The sequence below is a fragment of the Phascolarctos cinereus genome, unplaced genomic scaffold (genome assembly GCF_003287225.1).
Source record: "Phascolarctos cinereus isolate Bilbo 61053 unplaced genomic scaffold, phaCin_HiC Scaffold_4;HRSCAF=312, whole genome shotgun sequence".
In the NCBI taxonomy this organism is placed as follows: Eukaryota; Metazoa; Chordata; class Mammalia; order Diprotodontia; family Phascolarctidae; genus Phascolarctos; species Phascolarctos cinereus.
Genome location: NW_027555847.1, coordinates 120,022,258 through 120,040,765, shown reverse-complemented (window position 1 = coordinate 120,040,765; position 18,508 = coordinate 120,022,258). Strand labels below are relative to the sequence as shown.

Below are 18,508 nucleotides of genomic sequence, written 5' to 3'. Positions count from 1 at the left end.
AGAGATGTGGAAGCAAGTATAATATTAAACTTGGATTAGGAATGAGAAAATATACTAGGAGTTTTAATAATGTACTGTGATATTAAACTAAGGTTTTACTGGGGAAATCATTAAAAAATGAATAAGTATAAGTTATTAGATTCCCTTTCAGACCTGAAAAGGAGCCTCTTAATCCCTTCTACAATGAAATAATCTACTCCTGTATACTAGGCATCATAGGGTAGTGGAAAGAACACCAGATTGGGTTGATCTCATCACTGCCACTCCTTATGTAAGCTAGGTAGCCACTTCTGTGGATCTCGGCTCAATTTTCTATAAATTACAAGGGGTTTGGACTAGATAAAGTCAAAGATTCCTTCTTCCTCAAACATACCTTGATTATGTTGCATATTTCACAAAATTACAGATACTTAGATTTGAAAAGAATCTCAATCACCATCTGTCTAACCCACCCCAGAAGGAATCCCCACTAACACATTCCTTGATAAGTGGTCATCCAGCATGCCCTTAGTCTTCTCCAGGCTGAATAATAGCAACAGTTCTTTCAAATGCCATTATGGAATGGACTTTCATGATCTTGCCATCTCCTTAAACTATTGTGCTGTGTCTCCTTCTACTTTGCTGTTTCACTTAAGGTCCTTGGACATCCTAATTACCTTCCTCTGTGCCTTCTCCACTGCGTCGGTGTCCATGAATTGTGGCACCCAGAATTAAACACAATACCCTAGATGTGATCTATCCAGAACAACATGCAAGAAGTCTCCCACCCCAAGAGACCTTTCTTTCCCTATAATTTATAACGACTTGAAGTGCTCCTTGCTCTTCTTTCCCCTGTTTTGTAATCAAGATATATCATTGCCTAGAGACTCACAGAAGTGTCATTATACTGTAAGCTCCTTGAAGGCAGGGAATGTCTTTTGCTTTTTTGTGTGTCCGCGTCACTTAGCACAATAGGTATTTTATAAATGTTGGTTTATTGATGTACTGTCAGATGTCGTTGTGTTGCTTTCAGGGTTAGTCTGGTTCCATTAGGTTCAGTGAGCTCAAGATTAACCTGAAGAAGATTGCCTGCAAGATGGGTTCTTTATTGAAGTGGTTCCAAGAGGTTTTGGCTTTCCTAGGACTCTGGAGCAATAAGACTAGTCCCAGGGCCTCTCCAAATTTTGGTTCACGCTGCCATAACACGTGTTTTCCTTATGCTGAATCAGCTTACTTCTTGGCAAAGCCTTCTTAAAACAATTACCTTTGGTTTTTTACTGCATGTAGGAATCTAGGGCCAACTAGGCCTCGTATCACTCATCTACCAGTTCACTCTAAGTTTTGTACATCAGCTGAAACTTGACTAATCTAGATATAAAGTAACTTAATAGTTATTCTGCTAATTACAGTGTACTCTTTTTTTTTTCTTTTTGTGAGGCAGTTGGGGTTAAGGGACTTGCCTTAGGGTCACATAGCTAGTAAGTGTCAAGTGTTTGGTCTGAGGCCGCATTTGAACTCAGGTCCTCCTGACTCCAGGGCTGGTGCTCTATCCACCGTACCACCTAGCTGCTGCTACAGTGTACTCCTGCGTAGTCAGCATACTATTATCCCTCCTTTCCCTGCCCCCTAAGCAACAGCCTACTAGTTGCCATAAAAAGGGCCTTTCCTGTGATCATGGTCTTTGACCATTGAAGATCATGGAATAGAAAACTAAGCTAAATTATAGCAGGCAGGTTTTCTGTTCAAACTTTCAAAACCTTTTCAGAGGGTGGAATATAGAGTTCATCCCCACATTTTGCAATAAGTCTCAATCTAGAAATGAAAAAAAATTATACGTGATATTATTATTTCTAAATATGAGAAAAAGTTAGGCAGCCTGAGAAAGCAAAAGTAGATAAAGCTCCCATAGTTAAAAACTTGACTTACAAGTTGATAAAAAGAATGGTCATATAAACTAACATACCTGACATAAGCTGTCTTTCTTACTTTTAAGTAGTGGAATTCAGACACACAAATTAAAAGCAATTGGTTAACTTTAAATGAAACTAATGAACATTCCTCCTTAGTTATTTTCAAAATGAAACTACCAATACCTTGGGAACTTATGTTTTTGTATAATTGTAATAAATGTCATATTAAATTAATTGGAAACAACATATTAAATTAATTATATTAGTATAATTTAGTATATTACTATATTGAACTGTTGAGACCATTATAAATTCCCTGGACTATAGAATATTGAAGTATTTTTGTCTGTATCACATGTGCTATTATTGCCCTTGTTTTCAGTCTTATATTATTATTTAATGGAATGCAAGAATCACTTGATAGACCCCTAAATCCCAGTTTAGCTGGCAAGTATGGATATCTTGCTTTCATATTTGATCGACTTTTTTATTGCTTTCCAACATTTTTCTTTGCACATTTCAACTTTCTTTTTTTTTTTTTCAAGAATGAAAGCCTTGGGCAAGGCACTTTTACCAAGATTTTTAAAGGTGTAAGAAGAGAAATAGGAGACTATGGCCAGCTCCATGAAACAGAAGTCCTTTTAAAAGTTCTGGATAAAGCACATAGAAATTACTCAGAGGTTTGTATCCTAGTTGAGTAGTTAATATGGTAGAAAGGGTAATTTTTTTTAACTCATTTGACTTTGTTGTTGTTGTGGAATTATGTAATAATTATGATCTTTTATTTACAGCTGTTTCCTGACAAATTTTTTTCAGTTTTCAAACATTTTTTTTCCTCTCCCACTCCTCTGTTCAAAAAACAAAGAAAATCAAAGCTCTTACAATGAATATACGTATTCTTCAGTCATGTCCAACTCTGACCCCAGTTAGGATTTTCTTGGCAAAGATACTGGAGTGGTTTGCCATTTCCTTCTCCAGCTCATTTTACAAATGAGGAAACTGAGACAGACAGGGTTGAGTGATTTGCCCAAGATCACACATAGCTAGTAAGTGTCAGAGGTCAGATTTGAACTCAGGTAGATGAGTCTTCCTGACACTAGCCCTGGCACTCTGTCCACCCACTGTGTCACCTAGTTGCCCAAATATACAGTCAAGTAAAACAGGTTCCCAAATTAGCCATATCCAAAAATGTGTTTCATTCTGTAGATTGATCTGTTGCCTCACTGCCTGGAGGTGGGTAGCATTGTTCATCACTGGTCCTCTTAATGGGTAGTGATTAAAGTATGCTCACGTGGAGACCTTTTTTCCATCAAACAGTACCCCTCTATTCTTTAATTAAAAAAAAAATCCCTAAAGCAACAACTCTTTCTCATCATTTTTATAATCAGATTGAAGTAAAGCTGTGCTTCATAAAATAAATTTTTTTCAAGTTAATTAATGTTAGCCTTTTCTCCTGAGTATTGTAACACTTCAAATGACCTCTATGGTCCAGAGCTGCTAGGCCAGGCAAGTATTAGAATACCAGGAACCCAAGAGGGTTCAGGAGCAGGAAGGTACGGCCATCTTTCCCTACCCAAGGTAGTGGCATACCAAAATTTCAGTTGTATCAGAATAAATCTTTCATGTTTACTATTATCACTAATGGGGTCCTCCTATCCTCACCTTCCTCCCTTGCTGCCATCTCTTCAACTCAGACTTACCTTGGAGTTTCTCCAAAATAAAACTTCTCCTTAAGGGTAAGCTCATCTATGGCTTTATTTCATAAAGCAGGAGAAGGGGCAAAACCTAAAACCTAATAAATTACTTGCTAACCATAGGCATCCCCCATACTCTGTCCTGGGCCGCCTTCTCCCTCCTTCTCCTGGGTTCTTAACTTGGAGTCCATGAACTTGTTTTTAATGTTTTGATAACTATTTCACTGTAATTGGTTTCCTTTATAGTTAATAAGTAATTATAACATTATTTACAAATTCCTTTATAATATTATAAAATTAAATCTTTTATGTATTTAAAAACCTGATTCTGAGCAAGTTCAAAAAATTTACCTGATTGCCAAGAGAGTTTGCTCATTATTTTAAAAAGGTTAGGAACTCTTGCTCCATTCCATCTTGTTTGGTGATCTCATCAGCTTCCATGGGTTCAACTATCATCCTTTTGCAAATGATTCTCAGATCTTCATCCATGTCATCCACTGACTGTGTGTGTGCTCCAAAACTCTGTCCTGGACCTTCTCTTTTCCCTCTATGTTCTCTCAGTGATCTCATCAGCTCCCATAGATTTGATTATTATCTCCCTGGATTAGCATGATCTAATTACCCATCTCTAGGACATATTGAACTAGATGCCCTTCAGGCATCTAAAACTCGACATGTTCAAAACAGAGCTCATCTTGCTCCTCAAACCCTCCCGTCTTTTGAACTTTCATATTATTGTTGAGGTGACCACCATTCTTTTACCAGCTCAAAACCTTATTGTTACCCTTGACTCATCACTTGTCCCCACATATCTGGTCTGTTTTCAGATTTTGCCATTTCTGCCTCCTCATGATCTCTAATATTTGCCCTGTTTTCTACAGTCACACAGTCACCACCCTAGTTCAGGCCCTCATCACCTATTACCTGGACTACTCCAACAGCCTTTGAATTAGTTGGTCTCCCTTACCCAAGTCTTTCTGCTTCAAGCCATACTCCATTCAGCTACCAAAGTGATTTTCCTAAATGTAGGTTTGATTATGTCACACCCCCTTCTCCCCACCTCCCACCCCTGCCCCATTCACTAAACTCCAGTGGCTCCCTGTTCTGTCTAGGATCAAATAACAGTTTTGTGTTTTCCTTTAAAGCCCTTCATGACCTGACCCCTTCATATCTTTTCAGGCTTTGGACACTTGGCCCTCTCCTTGGAACTCTAATTGAGCTACACTAGCCTGCTATTAGCCTGCTTACACACAACTTGCCATCTCCTGGCCCCATTCCTAGAATGTTCTCCATTTTCTCTTCTGTCTGTTTATCATCCTGGCTTCCTTAAGACTGGGCTCAAATCCCACCTTCTGCAGGAGACTTTTCCTAGTGTCTCTTGTTGCTAGAATCTCTCTTCTGAGATTACCTTCCATCTGCTATGTAAATATCTTGTGTGTGCATAATATATACATATATACACGTGTGTACATGTACATATATACACAATACTAAGTGTGCGTAAAATATAAAATATTTTTATTTACCTGTTGTCTCCTCCATTAAAATGTGAGCTGTTTGAAGGCAGGGATCGTTTTTGCCTTTCTGTGTATCTTCAGAATGCCTGGACCATAGTAAAACTTGTCAGCTGACTGACTGACTTATTTGATCTTCTGACAATAGCAGTAGATTGTTGTTATTACTCTTGGTAGTGTTGTTATTATTCTTGGTAGTCACAGCTATTGATCCCCCAACCCAGTCAGAACGTCTGGCCTATAAATCCTGTAGACATCAAATTGTATATGACATCACAACACACATTTATTATGTAGTAACCTACCTTCTCTTACTATATTTTTTTATTCCTTTTAGTCTTTTTTTGAAGCGGCAAGCATGATGAGCCAGCTTTCTTACAAGCATCTGGTTTTAAATTATGGAGTCTGTGTCTGTGGAGAAGAGAGTGAGTAAGATGTTTGGTCATTTTGTGTTAATTTCATGTGCTTCCCATTAGAGAGGTCCATTCTGCTGACACAGGAAGGTCTTTTTCAGAAGCATAGCTAAAACATAGAAATTGTAATTTATCAAAACCCAGCACATGTAGAAATTTTCAGCACAGCCTTTCAAATGGAAAATCAAAGTTTCTGTAGAGATTTACATAAAATTGTTCTTGCAGCCCATTAAAAATGCCTGAACCATAGGGTTCAAAACTGTCAACTGTTGCTTGTGATTACAGTTGTTCAGATGTTAGCATCTGGTCATTTCAGTTTAAAAAAAAATTAGTTCAATCACCAGTTCTTTGGGTTGAGTAGAAAAAACATTAAAGTGATTATATTTTAACAAAACTAAATATGATACTTTGGTGTCTTACTCATCTAGACCTTAAAATGATACAATTTATAAAGCACATGACCCAGAAAAGGAATTCCACAATATCCTTAATAATACATTTCAGTCTTATAAGCCTTACATTCAGGAAGTCTTATGTGTAGCGTAAGCCCTTAATATTAAAATTTAAGCTCATTTTTTCAGTGGATGTGGAAAATGGTTGATTCTACCACCTGCAAAATGTTTCTTTACATACTTAAAGCCTTTATTCATTACATTTTTCAGGATTCCTAGGTCACATATCATAGCAATTACATAGGGCCCATAGCTTTACATTTTCCTTATCTCAATTAATTGACAGAGCCCTTTACTGGGGATAGCATTAAACTCTCATAGAGATTTGGAAAGTAGTGAATATTATGGAAGTATAATTCCTGATTTCTTCATTCATTGGTACTATTTATGTATTCAAGTATTATGTTCATTCTTAAAAATAGTAATATATTGCTTATTTTTTTGTAGCTTGTGTCTACCCTAATTGTTACATCTTTTTACTTGACATTTAGACTAGCTAAAGTAAAGTACAAATGGAGCTTCATATACTCTGCTCTCTGTTATCTGCATATGGACTATGTGCAACTTTTAAACCTGAAGTTTGTTTTTGTTTTCATCCACCTTGCTTTTAATTTTCCTTCCTTTGCTGACAATATATGCTCAGTACATGCTAAATACTTTTAGTATTAGGATAATCAAAACATAATTATAGACTGAGTCTGCAAAAGTCGAATATAAATAATATAATAAATAAATATAAGACATGATTCTAGCTCTCAAGGAGTTTGTAATCTAGTACAGTAGTTTTCAAGCTCTCAGAGAGGTCTCTAGAATCCTTTTCAGGGGTCTAAGATGTTTTATATTCTAATGCCATAAATATAGATGGATATAACCCACATAAACAAAAGCTGTTTAAGAGGTCTTCAGTAATTTTTTTATATGTAAAGGAGTCCTGAGACCAAAAAATTTCATCTAGCAGATGTAATATATGGTAGGCAGTGTCATAATTTAGTTAGGGCCTATTGTGACAATCAGTAAAGCATTTATTACATTCCTAGTATGTGCCAGGCACAGTGCTAAGTGCAGGGGATACAAAATAGGCAAAAGACAGTTCCTGCCCTTGAGGAGCTCACAGTCTGATGGGAGAGACAACATTAACAAGTTATATACAGGATAAATAGTAACAGAGGGGAAGGCACTAAAATTAAGAGGGATTGGAAAAGGCCTCTTAGAGAAGGAGAGATTTTATCTGGGACCTGAAGGAAGCCAGTGAAGCCAAGGGGTAGAGATGAGGAAAGGAGAGCATTCTGAGCATGAAGGATAACTAGAGAACATACCTGGAGCCAAGAGGAGTGTCTTGTTCAGAGGAACCTCGAGGAGGACAGTGTCACTGCATCAGAGAGTATGTGGTAGGGGGTGGCATACGGTTTAAGAAGAATAGAAAGGTGGAAGGAGTGGGATCTAGGCCATCAAAGGCTATGGATGCCAAAGTGAGACTTTTGTGTTTGATCCTGAAGGTGATAGGGGCCAATGGAGTTTGCTGAGGAAGGGATAAATGGTAAGGTATCTGCTATAGGAAAATCACTTCTGCAGCTGCATAAAGGAAGGACTAGAGTGGGGAGAGATTTGTGGCAGACAGACTAGCTAGAAGCCTACTGCAATAGCCTGTGTGTGAGGAAATGAGGGCCTGTACCAGAGTGATGGAAGTATCAGAAGAGAGAAGGGGGCACATTCAAGAGGTGTTACAATCACACAAAAACTTGAAATCCAGTCCTGGATCCAGGTAGCAACCATAAGGTTTAATGACAAGTTGATTTAGAAACAACCACGGCCTTGTGAACCTTTGACCTTGGTAACTAATATTGCTTAGATGAACTTCACTTCTCAAGGCAAGCCTGTGGCTCTTTTTGAAAGAAAACATGTTTTGTTCTGACAAAAGATTTGATAGCTTGACTGAAAGAATCAATGAACAAGGAATTACTCTTAATATTTTAATTTCCTGGCAATGTGTTTTTATATAGAAGCTACAAATGATTAATTGAAACACTTGAACTTCTTGTAGAAAGATGTATATATTTACATAATTTTTTTTGTGTCTTCAGCTGCTCATCCTATTAAAAAGGGAGACTAAACTATTGTGAAAAATTTTCAACCAGAAGTGAATATATAGCAGTTTTTCAATAAATAACACTAAGAATTGTTATATAATAAAATAAGTATATTGCATATGTCATAACTTAGGCTTTCTTGCACAGCTGTGGTAAAATAAAACAAATTTTAAAAATTGATCATGTTTAATCTTTTTTTCCCTTATGTTACTTAATTATGTCTTAATTTTATGTATAATACTCATGTATGGTATGATCTGTAAATGTTTAAATGGAATTTTTTTCAAGTACACATGTATGCTTTTGCTTCTTAGATATTCTAGTTCAAGAGTTTGTGAAATTTGGATCATTAGACACATACCTGAAAAAGAACAAAAATTCTATTAACATATTATGGAAGCTTGAAGTGGCCAAGCAGTTGGCATGGGCCATGCATTTTCTTGTAAGTAAACAAGTAAAATCCCCTTTTGTCTTACAGCACAGTAGATGTATCTTTGCCTAGAAAGAGGAGACAAGAAAATTGTGAATGTGTGACACAGAATCCAAAAGAGACCTTGAGAGAGGATAGAAGTATTCCTTCTAGGCACATTTATGGGGATATTCATGCATTTTTATAGGCTAAAAAAAAGTCATTGTTAAAGTACTCATCAGACAGACCTTCTGTCATTAATAGGCAGATTTAAAGTATGTCTTATCCAGAAATGCAGATATTTACAGCAATAGAATTTTGCCACCCTTTTCTTATTCATTTTTCTTAAAACTTTAGAATGGGGAAGCACTTTTGACATTGTCTAGTTTAAATTTTTCATTTGGAGATGAAGACTGGGCTTAAAGAGAGGAAGAGATTTATCCAAGGTCCCATATCTAGCTTGTGTATTTGTTTCATTTTACAGGTTTTAAGCATAAATTAACTAACCAGATTTCATTACTATAATAATTGGTGATTACAAAAGCTTTTCACAATGTCTTGAGGCAGGTAGAAGGAAAAATAGTTTGATTATTAGAAAACAAGCAAGTTCCAGTAGAGCACATGACCCATTACAGAGTACTGTTAGTTCAGACAGCAAGACTAGGCACGATTCTCATTCAAGCAAACCATAATGTTTTTTCAATGTGTCAGCATCAATTAAAAAGATGATTAAGAAAAGGAATATCCTCACTTTTTTGCTGCTGTGAGGATGATGGTGAAGGAAATACTTCTGTCTCCAGACCAATTAGTTGGACTAATATGACAGATGATCTGGTGATGGTCACTTAGCACAGTAGAGGTATCAATAGGTATAGCATGACTCCATCCTACTTGTTGACTTCATGGGCTGCTCTGGAACCCAAGTTTAACCAAACGTGTCTTCCCAAGTTGCTGCACTATGCTGCTTTTCTAGGCAGTTTGCCCTAAGGCATGACAGGGTTCCATCAAAGATTTTTTTTTCCAGATTGCTCCAAGTACAAAGCATTTATCATGTGAACTAAGTAATCCAGATTGGTTGAAAGGTTTTGGTTACACTGAATTTGTGAACTTAGGTTCCTTGCTCAATACTTTGAAGCTTGATGAAAAGTCTCTAGGCAGCAAAAGAACTTGAAAGGATATTACTGATAAAACACAAGATAAAGTCAGGGGTGATCTCTCCTTTGGCAAAAATCAGAATCCAAACAGGAGGGACAGAACTAAAGAGATCTAGAGGGCTGGAACACTTGGGTGAAGCTCAAACTCCAATCTCAGAAATTAGACTCCTTACAGTACAGAGGCACTTTTCTACACGTGCTTAAGAAAAAAGCAACCTCAGGCCTACTGTCTGAGGAGGGATCAGCCACAATTTTGGGGAAAACAAGAATTAAAACACAAGGCCTGGAAGCCCAAAGTAGAAATTCAGTGGAGAAAACAAAGACCATTAGAGTCTACAATAGGAAAGAAAGATGGAAAAAAGAATCAAGAATCAAAATCTGCATTTGCATCGAAAAAGACTAGAAAATTCAACTCTTCAAGGCCAGTGCATTGCTCTCCCAGTTAATAGCAAAGATGAAAATGGAAAAACACAGAATAAACATCCTGTGATTTCTCACAATATCAACAATCTACAATATTCAAGAGCAGGTAGGAGGACAATGTAAAACTCACCATTTTCAGAAAGGAAAAAAAAAAAGAGCCACCAGGCTAAAAATGCATTATTTCTACTGAAAAATCACCTTCTCAAATCTTTAAAGGACAGAGTATCATTTTACCCATTCTTTGCATTAGAGACAGCTAATTCAGATTTAAGGAGGATTAATAAATAATTATTAAAATTTTATTTTTATGTAACAGTTTGGGGAACAGAGATACATATATAGTATCTTATATTTCCTTTACAAATAAATATTTATCATATATGTTTCTCAGTTAAATCTAATAGTGCTTCATATATCATACACAGTCAAAATATTGGCAAATTAATACTAATGTATGTGTGTGCTCCTTTAATAGGAAGAAAAAAGCCTCACTCATGGTAATGTATGTACTAAGAACATTTTACTAATCAGAGAAGAGGACAGAAAGACAGGGAATCCTCCTTTCATCAAGCTCAGTGATCCTGGCATTAGTATTACAGTTTTGCCAAAAGACAGTAAGTTTTCCATTGTTCTAATTTAGCTTTCTATATGTTTCTATATGTTTCGTTTTGAGATAGCTTGAAGTAGCCTGTTGGTTTAAAAAAATACTGTTCACTGTATTATTGTGATCTTGATTAGTAGTAAAATCTAGATTAAATTTATAACATGTTTATAGTAAAATATGAATTAAGGAAAATTACATACAGGTTTTCTTAGGACTTTTATATACTATAACAATTTTTACAATAATAAGCAACAGAGTCATATTCATTTTTTGTTTAATTAATGATTCCTCAATATGCTTATGGTTAGACAAGGGTGTTTCAGATATTTTTTCTGTTTTCATTAAAAATTTAAGAGGATATTAATCCTCTGAGGCCTTGACCAGTCTTCAGTTGTCTCTTCATGTGATTCTAGGGTTTTTTCCTCACTTTTTCATCTCTTGCCTACTGAAAGAATAAGCAATTTCTATATAACACAAGTAATTGAGATGTAAAAATATCAGATAAGTATTATTTTTTATCCACCTGACCCAAATAATTCTCCTGAATATTTTTTATGTTGTTTTTACTTTAATTAAATTGAATGTTTTGATTATCTAAATTAATTACCATTTTGGAACTTTTACAGATAAAACCCTTGGGTCCTTAAACTTGGTGGTTTTTGTGACTATCAGTAGTACTTAAATTGGGCAAGCAAACAGGACAGGAAATGCTTTGTGGGACCTGACCCTCGAAGATGAGGAGAAAAGGCTAAGATATGTAATTATCTGGTCTATAGCAGAGGAACCATTTTATTCCTACTTTAAACCATTAATATAAGGCTGCAGCCAAAAGCTGAGATACCATCTTACCACTTCATGAAAAGGTTTTTTTATACTCTATGTAAAATGCTATGTTCTTCCTGCATTTAAGAATTTTGAATGTTCTAACCAGAAGTCAGCAAATTCAGTTCAATTCTATTAAATGTTTTTTAAGCATCTACTATATTCCAGATACTGTACTAGGTATTGGAAATACTAAGATAAAAATGAGACATTCCTTGTCTTCAAGGAGTTTATATTCTAACAGGGTATATGTGGGAGAATACAAAATCCTGTAGCCTCCTTCTTACTTAGCACAATTCTGGTGGCACTACAGGCCTCAGGACCTTAACCTAGAAAGTATTGATGGGAGAAAACAACAAACTGTATTAGGAACACTTCCATGGTATTCCAAAGCTCTAGGACTAACATAGTCTTCTTTGTGCAGCTTGTCTCTCTAATGTATGTACTGTTAACATGAAAAAAAGAATTGACACTGATATTGAGCCATTGGAACAGCTCAATCAATAATATGACAAAAGCAAAGAAATGTATGAAGATATTTGGGTCTAATTGCTTAGAAAATGTTCGGGGGTTTTTTTTTTGTATGTGTGGTTTTTGTTTTTGTTTTTTTGATGCAGGAGATACTTTAGAGGCAACTAGGTGGTGCAGTAAATAGAGTACTGTGCCTAAAGTCAGGAAGACCTGAGATCAAATCTAGCCTCAGACACTTATTAGCTGTATGACCCTGAGCAAGTCACTTATGTTGCCTCAGTTTCCTCAGCTGTAAAACAGAGATGATAATAATAGCACCTACCTTGAAAGGGTGCTTGTGTAGAACAAATGAGGTATTTGTAAAAGTGCTTAACCCAGTGCCTATTCTTGTCCCTTCCCTCCCCTTCTAGTTCTAGTAAATAGTGGAGAATGGTGTGTATTATAAAAAAATTCTAGGCTCTTCTTAGCTCTAAAAAATTGTGATTCTGATAAATTAACTTGCATATCAGAGCAAATTAAGTGAAAAGTTCTTTTGCCTTATCACCATATTTTTATATGATAACATTCTTCAGAGGATACCGTGTTCCACCTGAATGTATTGACAATCCTAAGAACCTAAGTTTGCAGCAGATAAGTGGAGTTTTGGTACCACTTGTGGGAAATCTGCATGAGGAGACAAACCCTGAGTGCATTAATTCTCAAAGAGTAATTATATAAGTCATAAATTAAAGTTCATCTGTGACTCTTTGCATTTTTTTAATGTAGCTTATTTTTAACATTATTTCATTTTGTCTTGTTAATAAGAGTTTTATGGCATCACACAATGATTCATCTTTAATGTTTGGTTCATTAATTACAGAAACTATTATATGAAGATAGACACCAGCTCCCTGCACCAAAGTGGACAGAGTTAGCAAATCTTATCAATAATTGTATGGATTATGAGCCAGACTTCAGGCCTTCTTTCCGAGCTATCATACGAGACCTTAACAGCTTACTCACTCCAGGTATGGTAATAGCCAGGTGCTCTCATTATTTCTCTAGATTAGCGCTGATAGTAACGTTTTAATGAACTTCTTATTGACTTTGAGGTCTCTAAAAAAGGGACTTTTTATTTCTTTTTGGCCAGCCCAGTTTCTAATGTGTAATTTACCTGCCTCTTTTTGTGGGCTTCCATATTCGTCTAGATTACATAGTCTTCCTATTAAAAAGCTTAAAAATTTTTTTTCCTACATTATCTTCTTTTCTAGGTAGTCATATAAAGGGTTTTGAAGGTTTTTAATCTTTTTGCTTTGTGGTACACATTTAGCCTGTATTTCCATTGTTTCCTGACTAATGATGACATTTTGTTATTGTACCCTTTACTTAAAGTAAGAGACTTCTTTGTTTTTCCTTTCTCTTTTAGAGTGCTGAAATGAGTTGTAATGTGATTGGTGAATAAATGAATGAAAAAGCATTTATTTTTACTCTTTGACCACTACTGTGCTCGGTGCTAGGATCACTTGCATATGATTTAGCAACAGATATTTCCTGTACCGGTTTGTAGTCACTACCCATGACCAAATTTAATATAAAAGCCTTCCTAAGGAGTGCCAAACTACGCAGTGCCAGAAAAGTATTTGTTAACTCCAGAATTTGTTTAAACGAAAGATTTTACCATTCTTTGTGTGGAAAAATTGAAAATGCTCACTTTTGTTAAACTTTTTCAGCTAATTTTGCAGCTTCCACAATCTTGTTTACTATTTGCAGCTTAATCTTGTCTTCCAGGTCATGATTATATTTCTATTATTTGTTAATTGGGGAAATGCCAGTAATCCTGGTGGTGAAATTCTACCAAATTCTTTATTTCCTCAGACTATGAACTACTAACAGAAAATGACATGTTGCCAAATATGAGAATTGGTGCCCTAGGATTTTCTGGTGCTTTTGAAGACAGAGATCCCACACAGTTTGAAGAGAGACATCTTAAATTCCTACAGCAACTTGGAAAGGTAAGTGGAGAAGTTTTTCCATAAAGTCATAAAATTTTAGAACTAGAAAGAGATCTTAGTATTTATCCAGTCCAACACCCTCATCATAGTTTGCAGATGGACAAACTGAAGTCCCCCCCAAATTAAGTGACTTAGCTAACATTAGGTGGCTGCTTAGTAACAGGCCCAGAATTCTTCTGATCCCTAACTGTATTTTTCACACTGTGCCTAACTGTATTTGATTTGATAGACTATATCTTATTTGTTTTTTTTACATTCTGGCTTCTGTCTTTGCATTTGTAACCTTTTATTGCTTTTGTTTCTGTTGATTGTTCCAACAAGACACGGTGCAGATGTATTTGTTCCTGATGGTGCCTCTGTAATCTTATTTCCCCCGATTCCCCAAAATGCACCTCCTACTCTGACCAGAGCAGTCTCCTCATAGCTTCAGTAATGCATCAATCTAACACCTGCCACTGGCATTTGCTGAGTCTTGGAAGCTCTCCTATTTCTCTTCCACTTACCTAAATAATACTTGTCTTTAAAGGTCCAGCCCACCCTCATAATGAAGACTTATTTGATTACTCTAGCCCTCTCTGATCCCCTTTTAAAAAAAATATCTAAAGCTCTTATTTTCTGTACTACAGCTAGTTTAAGAACAACTATATGGTGAAGTACTTTCTATGTGCCAGGCATTGTGCTGAGCACTAAAGAATGCAAAGAAAGGGAAAAAAAGCAATCCCTGCCTTACACTGCAGTAGAGGAAACCACATATAGATGAATCAGCATATACAAAATAGGTACAGAATACATGAAAAACATCCTTAAAGGGGAAGGTGCTACCTGCTAGGGGAATCAGGAAAGGCCTACTGAAGAAAGTGGCACTGGAGCCGTTCCTTGGAGGAAACCAAACATCCTAAAAGGTGAAGACTCTTAGGAGAGAGAGCATTCCAGACACGGAAGACAGCTAGTTAAAAGAGGGAAGCAGGAGAGTGAGTGCTTTGTGTGAGCACATCACGTAGATCAGTGTAGATAGATCAAAGAGTTGATGGAGGGCAAAGTAAAGAACAAAAAGACTGGAAAGACAGGACGGGGTCTGGGTAAAAAACTTTATATGCCAAAAAAGGACTTTATTTGAATAATAGTAATAGAGAATCACTGGACTTTATTGAAGAGAGGCATGACGTGGTTAGGCCTACGCGTTAGGAAAACCACTTTGGCAGCTCCGTGGAGAGTGTGTTGGAAAGGGGAATGACTGAAGGCAGAGATCACAATTAGAAAATTGTTGCAGTTGTCTAGACAGGAGCTTGAACTCAGGTGATGACAATGTGACAGAAGAAAAGAGATGGCACAGATGTCATTATGGGATGACATATTGGATAGATAGAGTGGAGGAGCTGAAGGTGCCTGAGATTGTGAATGTGACTGAGTGGAAAGGTGTCAAGGCCCTTAACAGTGAGAGGGAATTTGAAAGAGGGGAGGGTTTGGGGGAACAGATAATGAGTTCTCTTTTTGACTTGTGGAGTTTGAGCTGCCCATGAACATCCAGTTAAACATGTGCAATAGATGATTGTTGGTGCATGACCAGAACTCAGAAGAAAGACTAGGACTGGGAAACATCTACATAGAGATTATAGCCAAGCCCATGGGAGCTGATATGATCCCTAAGTGGGAGAAGAGAGTTTTGGGGGTTAGTAGATGTGTTGTCGATGCAAAACCAGCAAAGGAGACTTGAGAAGGAAAGGTGAGACAGGCATGAGGAAAACCAAGATAGAGCAATGAGGAGAGAATATCCAGGAGGAGAATCGGTCAACAATATATCTTTCAAACTTGTCAAGAAGGAGGATCAGAAAGAGTCTATTAGATTGGATGATTAGGAGATCATTGCTCAGACCAAACACTTGACACTTACTAGCTGTGTGACCCTGGGAAGTCACTTAAACTCAATTGCCTAAAAAGTAAAAAAAAAAAAAAAAGAGAGAGAGAGAGAGAGAGAGAGAGAGAGATCACTGGTAGTTTTGGAGAGAGTAGTTTCAGTTGAATAGTGATGCAGGAAGCCAGGTTGCAGAGGGTTTAGGAAAAGAGAGGAAAGGAAGTGGAGGCATAGAGTATAAACAGGTTTTCCAGTATAATAGAAGTACTACATAATATAGCACTTAATTACATACACTTGAATTACTTACTGGTTGTTTCCTATTGTGTTAAGCATTGTCTTCAATTCATATACATCTTAAAGGCAGATTAACCATGTCCTTAACTTAATTTCTTTTATCTCTCTCTATACCCTGCCTACCACAGGGTAACTAAGTACTCAAGTGTTCCGTGTTACTTAAGTCTTACTACTTAATTTCCTTTCACACTTTGGGACACATGTTGATTCTTATGCATAGTACTGTATTTCAAAGAGCTTTCCTCTAAGTAAATGAACAAAGTCTCTCAAACCCTATGAAACCCATGGCACTCTGTTTATATTCCAGCAGAAAAGACTTGAGAAAGATTTTGAGACTTAGCCAGCATCTTTAAAAATTAAAATGGATTTGGGGTTTAAAAACATATGACCAGGGGCAGCTAGGTGGCACAGTGGATAGAGAACCGGCCCTTAAGTCAGGAGGACCTGAGTTTAAATCCGGCCTCAGACACAGCTAGTAAGAGTGTAACCCTGGGCAAGTCATTTAACCCCAATTGCTAAAAACAACAACAACAACAAAAATATGACCTGATTTTTTTGCTTGTTGTTGTATTTTAGTAGGCAAGTTTAGACTGCCTCAATCCAATGTTTATAGCAAATTCCTATGATAGCAAACTATTGGATAATTCTTTCAGGGACAGGTTGTGGTACAGATAAAATTGGACCTCAAATGCTGTTGTTTCATCACCAACTCAAAACTCTTCACAAAAATGAAAGTTCCTTTCCCAAAACACCAATAAAATATTCCAGTAGCATCTAGAATAATCCAGCTCTGTGAAGGCAAGAGTTATATACCAGAGCCTTAGTAACAGAAATTATTTCTATTAGTTGCACCCACAGCTTCCTTAGCGCTGCTGCCATGGGATTCCCAGAGAGGGCAAAAGGAAAAAGGGAAGAGTGATTAGAGGGGAAAGGCAAATGTGGGAGGTAAAAAGAGAAAATTGATTAAGTATTATGTGCTAAACACTGGGGATACAGATAAAAGCAAACAAGAGAATTCCTGTTCTCAATGAGCTTACATTCTAATGGGGGAAGACAGCACATAAATGGGTATGGAAAGGGGATGGGAAGGGAACCCATGGGGAAAATATGGTGAGGAAAACTAAAATTAGGGGGCATTGAGTCTTGGGCCCCTGAAAGTTAAGGTGGAAGTTCGCCTGTTAGAGCCAAGGGGATCTAGGGGTGAAGTCTAGGGTTCTGGTAGAGTGAGAGTGGTTGGAGCATAAGGGGCATGTTATGAAGATAGCGGGAAGTGGCATGGACTAGGCTGGGCCCTGACAAGAGAAGGACAAAAGTGCTCCCATCAGAACCAGGGGACTGAAAGATAGAGTCCAAATTTCTTTAAGCCATCACTACTTCTTATAAGAGGTCCTCCGCTGCTAGTTTCAGCTGAAATCATCCTCTACGGTTAATTCAAGGAGACCCCTTTGTCATGTCATTCACATTGTTCCATTTTCTTTACTATTTATTCAGTAATTCTCCTTTGGAGTGAGGTGCAATGGGGGAATCTTATTTTTTTGCATTTGACTGATCATCTAAATTTTGAATGTAAAATGTAGATTCTAAGGAAATTGGGAAGACTACAAGGACAGCATTTTCTAAATATGTTTACAATTAAATATGGTTTTTATAAATTGGTTTATAGAAGATAGAAAACAAAGCATTACAAATGGAGTGGCTTTATTTTTGTAATAACAATTAGACTTCCTTAAATGTGGAAATGTCCAGTTGAATTATCATTCTTCATGCTTGAAGACAAAGGCTGTCCTCTTTGTCTAATCTGCTTATTTTTGTTGTTTTCCTGGGATGTTACCCTTGGAAAATGTAATTGCATATGTAATTAAATACCCGTCTCCATTATCTTGCTGCTTCATTGCATTTCACAAAGGAACTGGTGGATTCGCCTTCATAATGTAGGTTTTAAACTCTCCAGTTCATCTTCGCTGACCTTCTTCCTGTTCCTTGTTTCTGTGCCCCTGTACTGGCTCTCCCCCATGCCTGGGTTGCTCTCCATTACCATGTCTGCTTCTGAATTTTACTGGCCTCCTTCAAGACTCAGGTCAATATCCCACTTTCTGCAGATGGCCTTTCTCTATCCCCACCAATTGCTGATGTCTAAACTTTGAGATTATCTTCCAGTTTATTTTCTCAATTTATATTGTATGTATGTAGTTATTTATAGCTATAGAGATTTATTTAATTTTCTTTGTATCCCCAATGATGAGTTCATAGGTCATGGGTAATAAATATTGACTGACTTACTGTTACTCCTTTCAGTTAGTTCAGTAGTGAAATTAGTCTAGAGAACTTTTTATATATAAAATGTTTTTCATTTATTTCCTCAACAAAAAGTAATTTTAATATTTTAATAAAATAATTTTTTAATAAAAATTATTTTAACATTTTCACATTGTTGCT

General features: G+C 36.6%; 1 protein-coding gene across 1 annotated transcript in view; it reads left to right on the top strand.

The window, feature by feature from the left end:
- The window catches only part of JAK2 (Janus kinase 2), a 136,559-nt gene that overhangs the window by 101,795 nt on the left and 16,256 nt on the right, over positions 1-18,508 (top strand). Inside the window, exons 13-18 of the mRNA XM_078151699.1 lie at positions 2,435-2,569; positions 5,435-5,522; positions 8,364-8,491; positions 10,511-10,663; positions 12,792-12,939; positions 13,787-13,923. Of these exons, the coding sequence (XP_078007825.1) occupies positions 2,435-2,569; positions 5,435-5,522; positions 8,364-8,491; positions 10,511-10,663; positions 12,792-12,939; positions 13,787-13,923 (789 nt within the window). The remainder of the gene's footprint in view (positions 1-2,434; positions 2,570-5,434; positions 5,523-8,363; positions 8,492-10,510; positions 10,664-12,791; positions 12,940-13,786; positions 13,924-18,508) is intronic.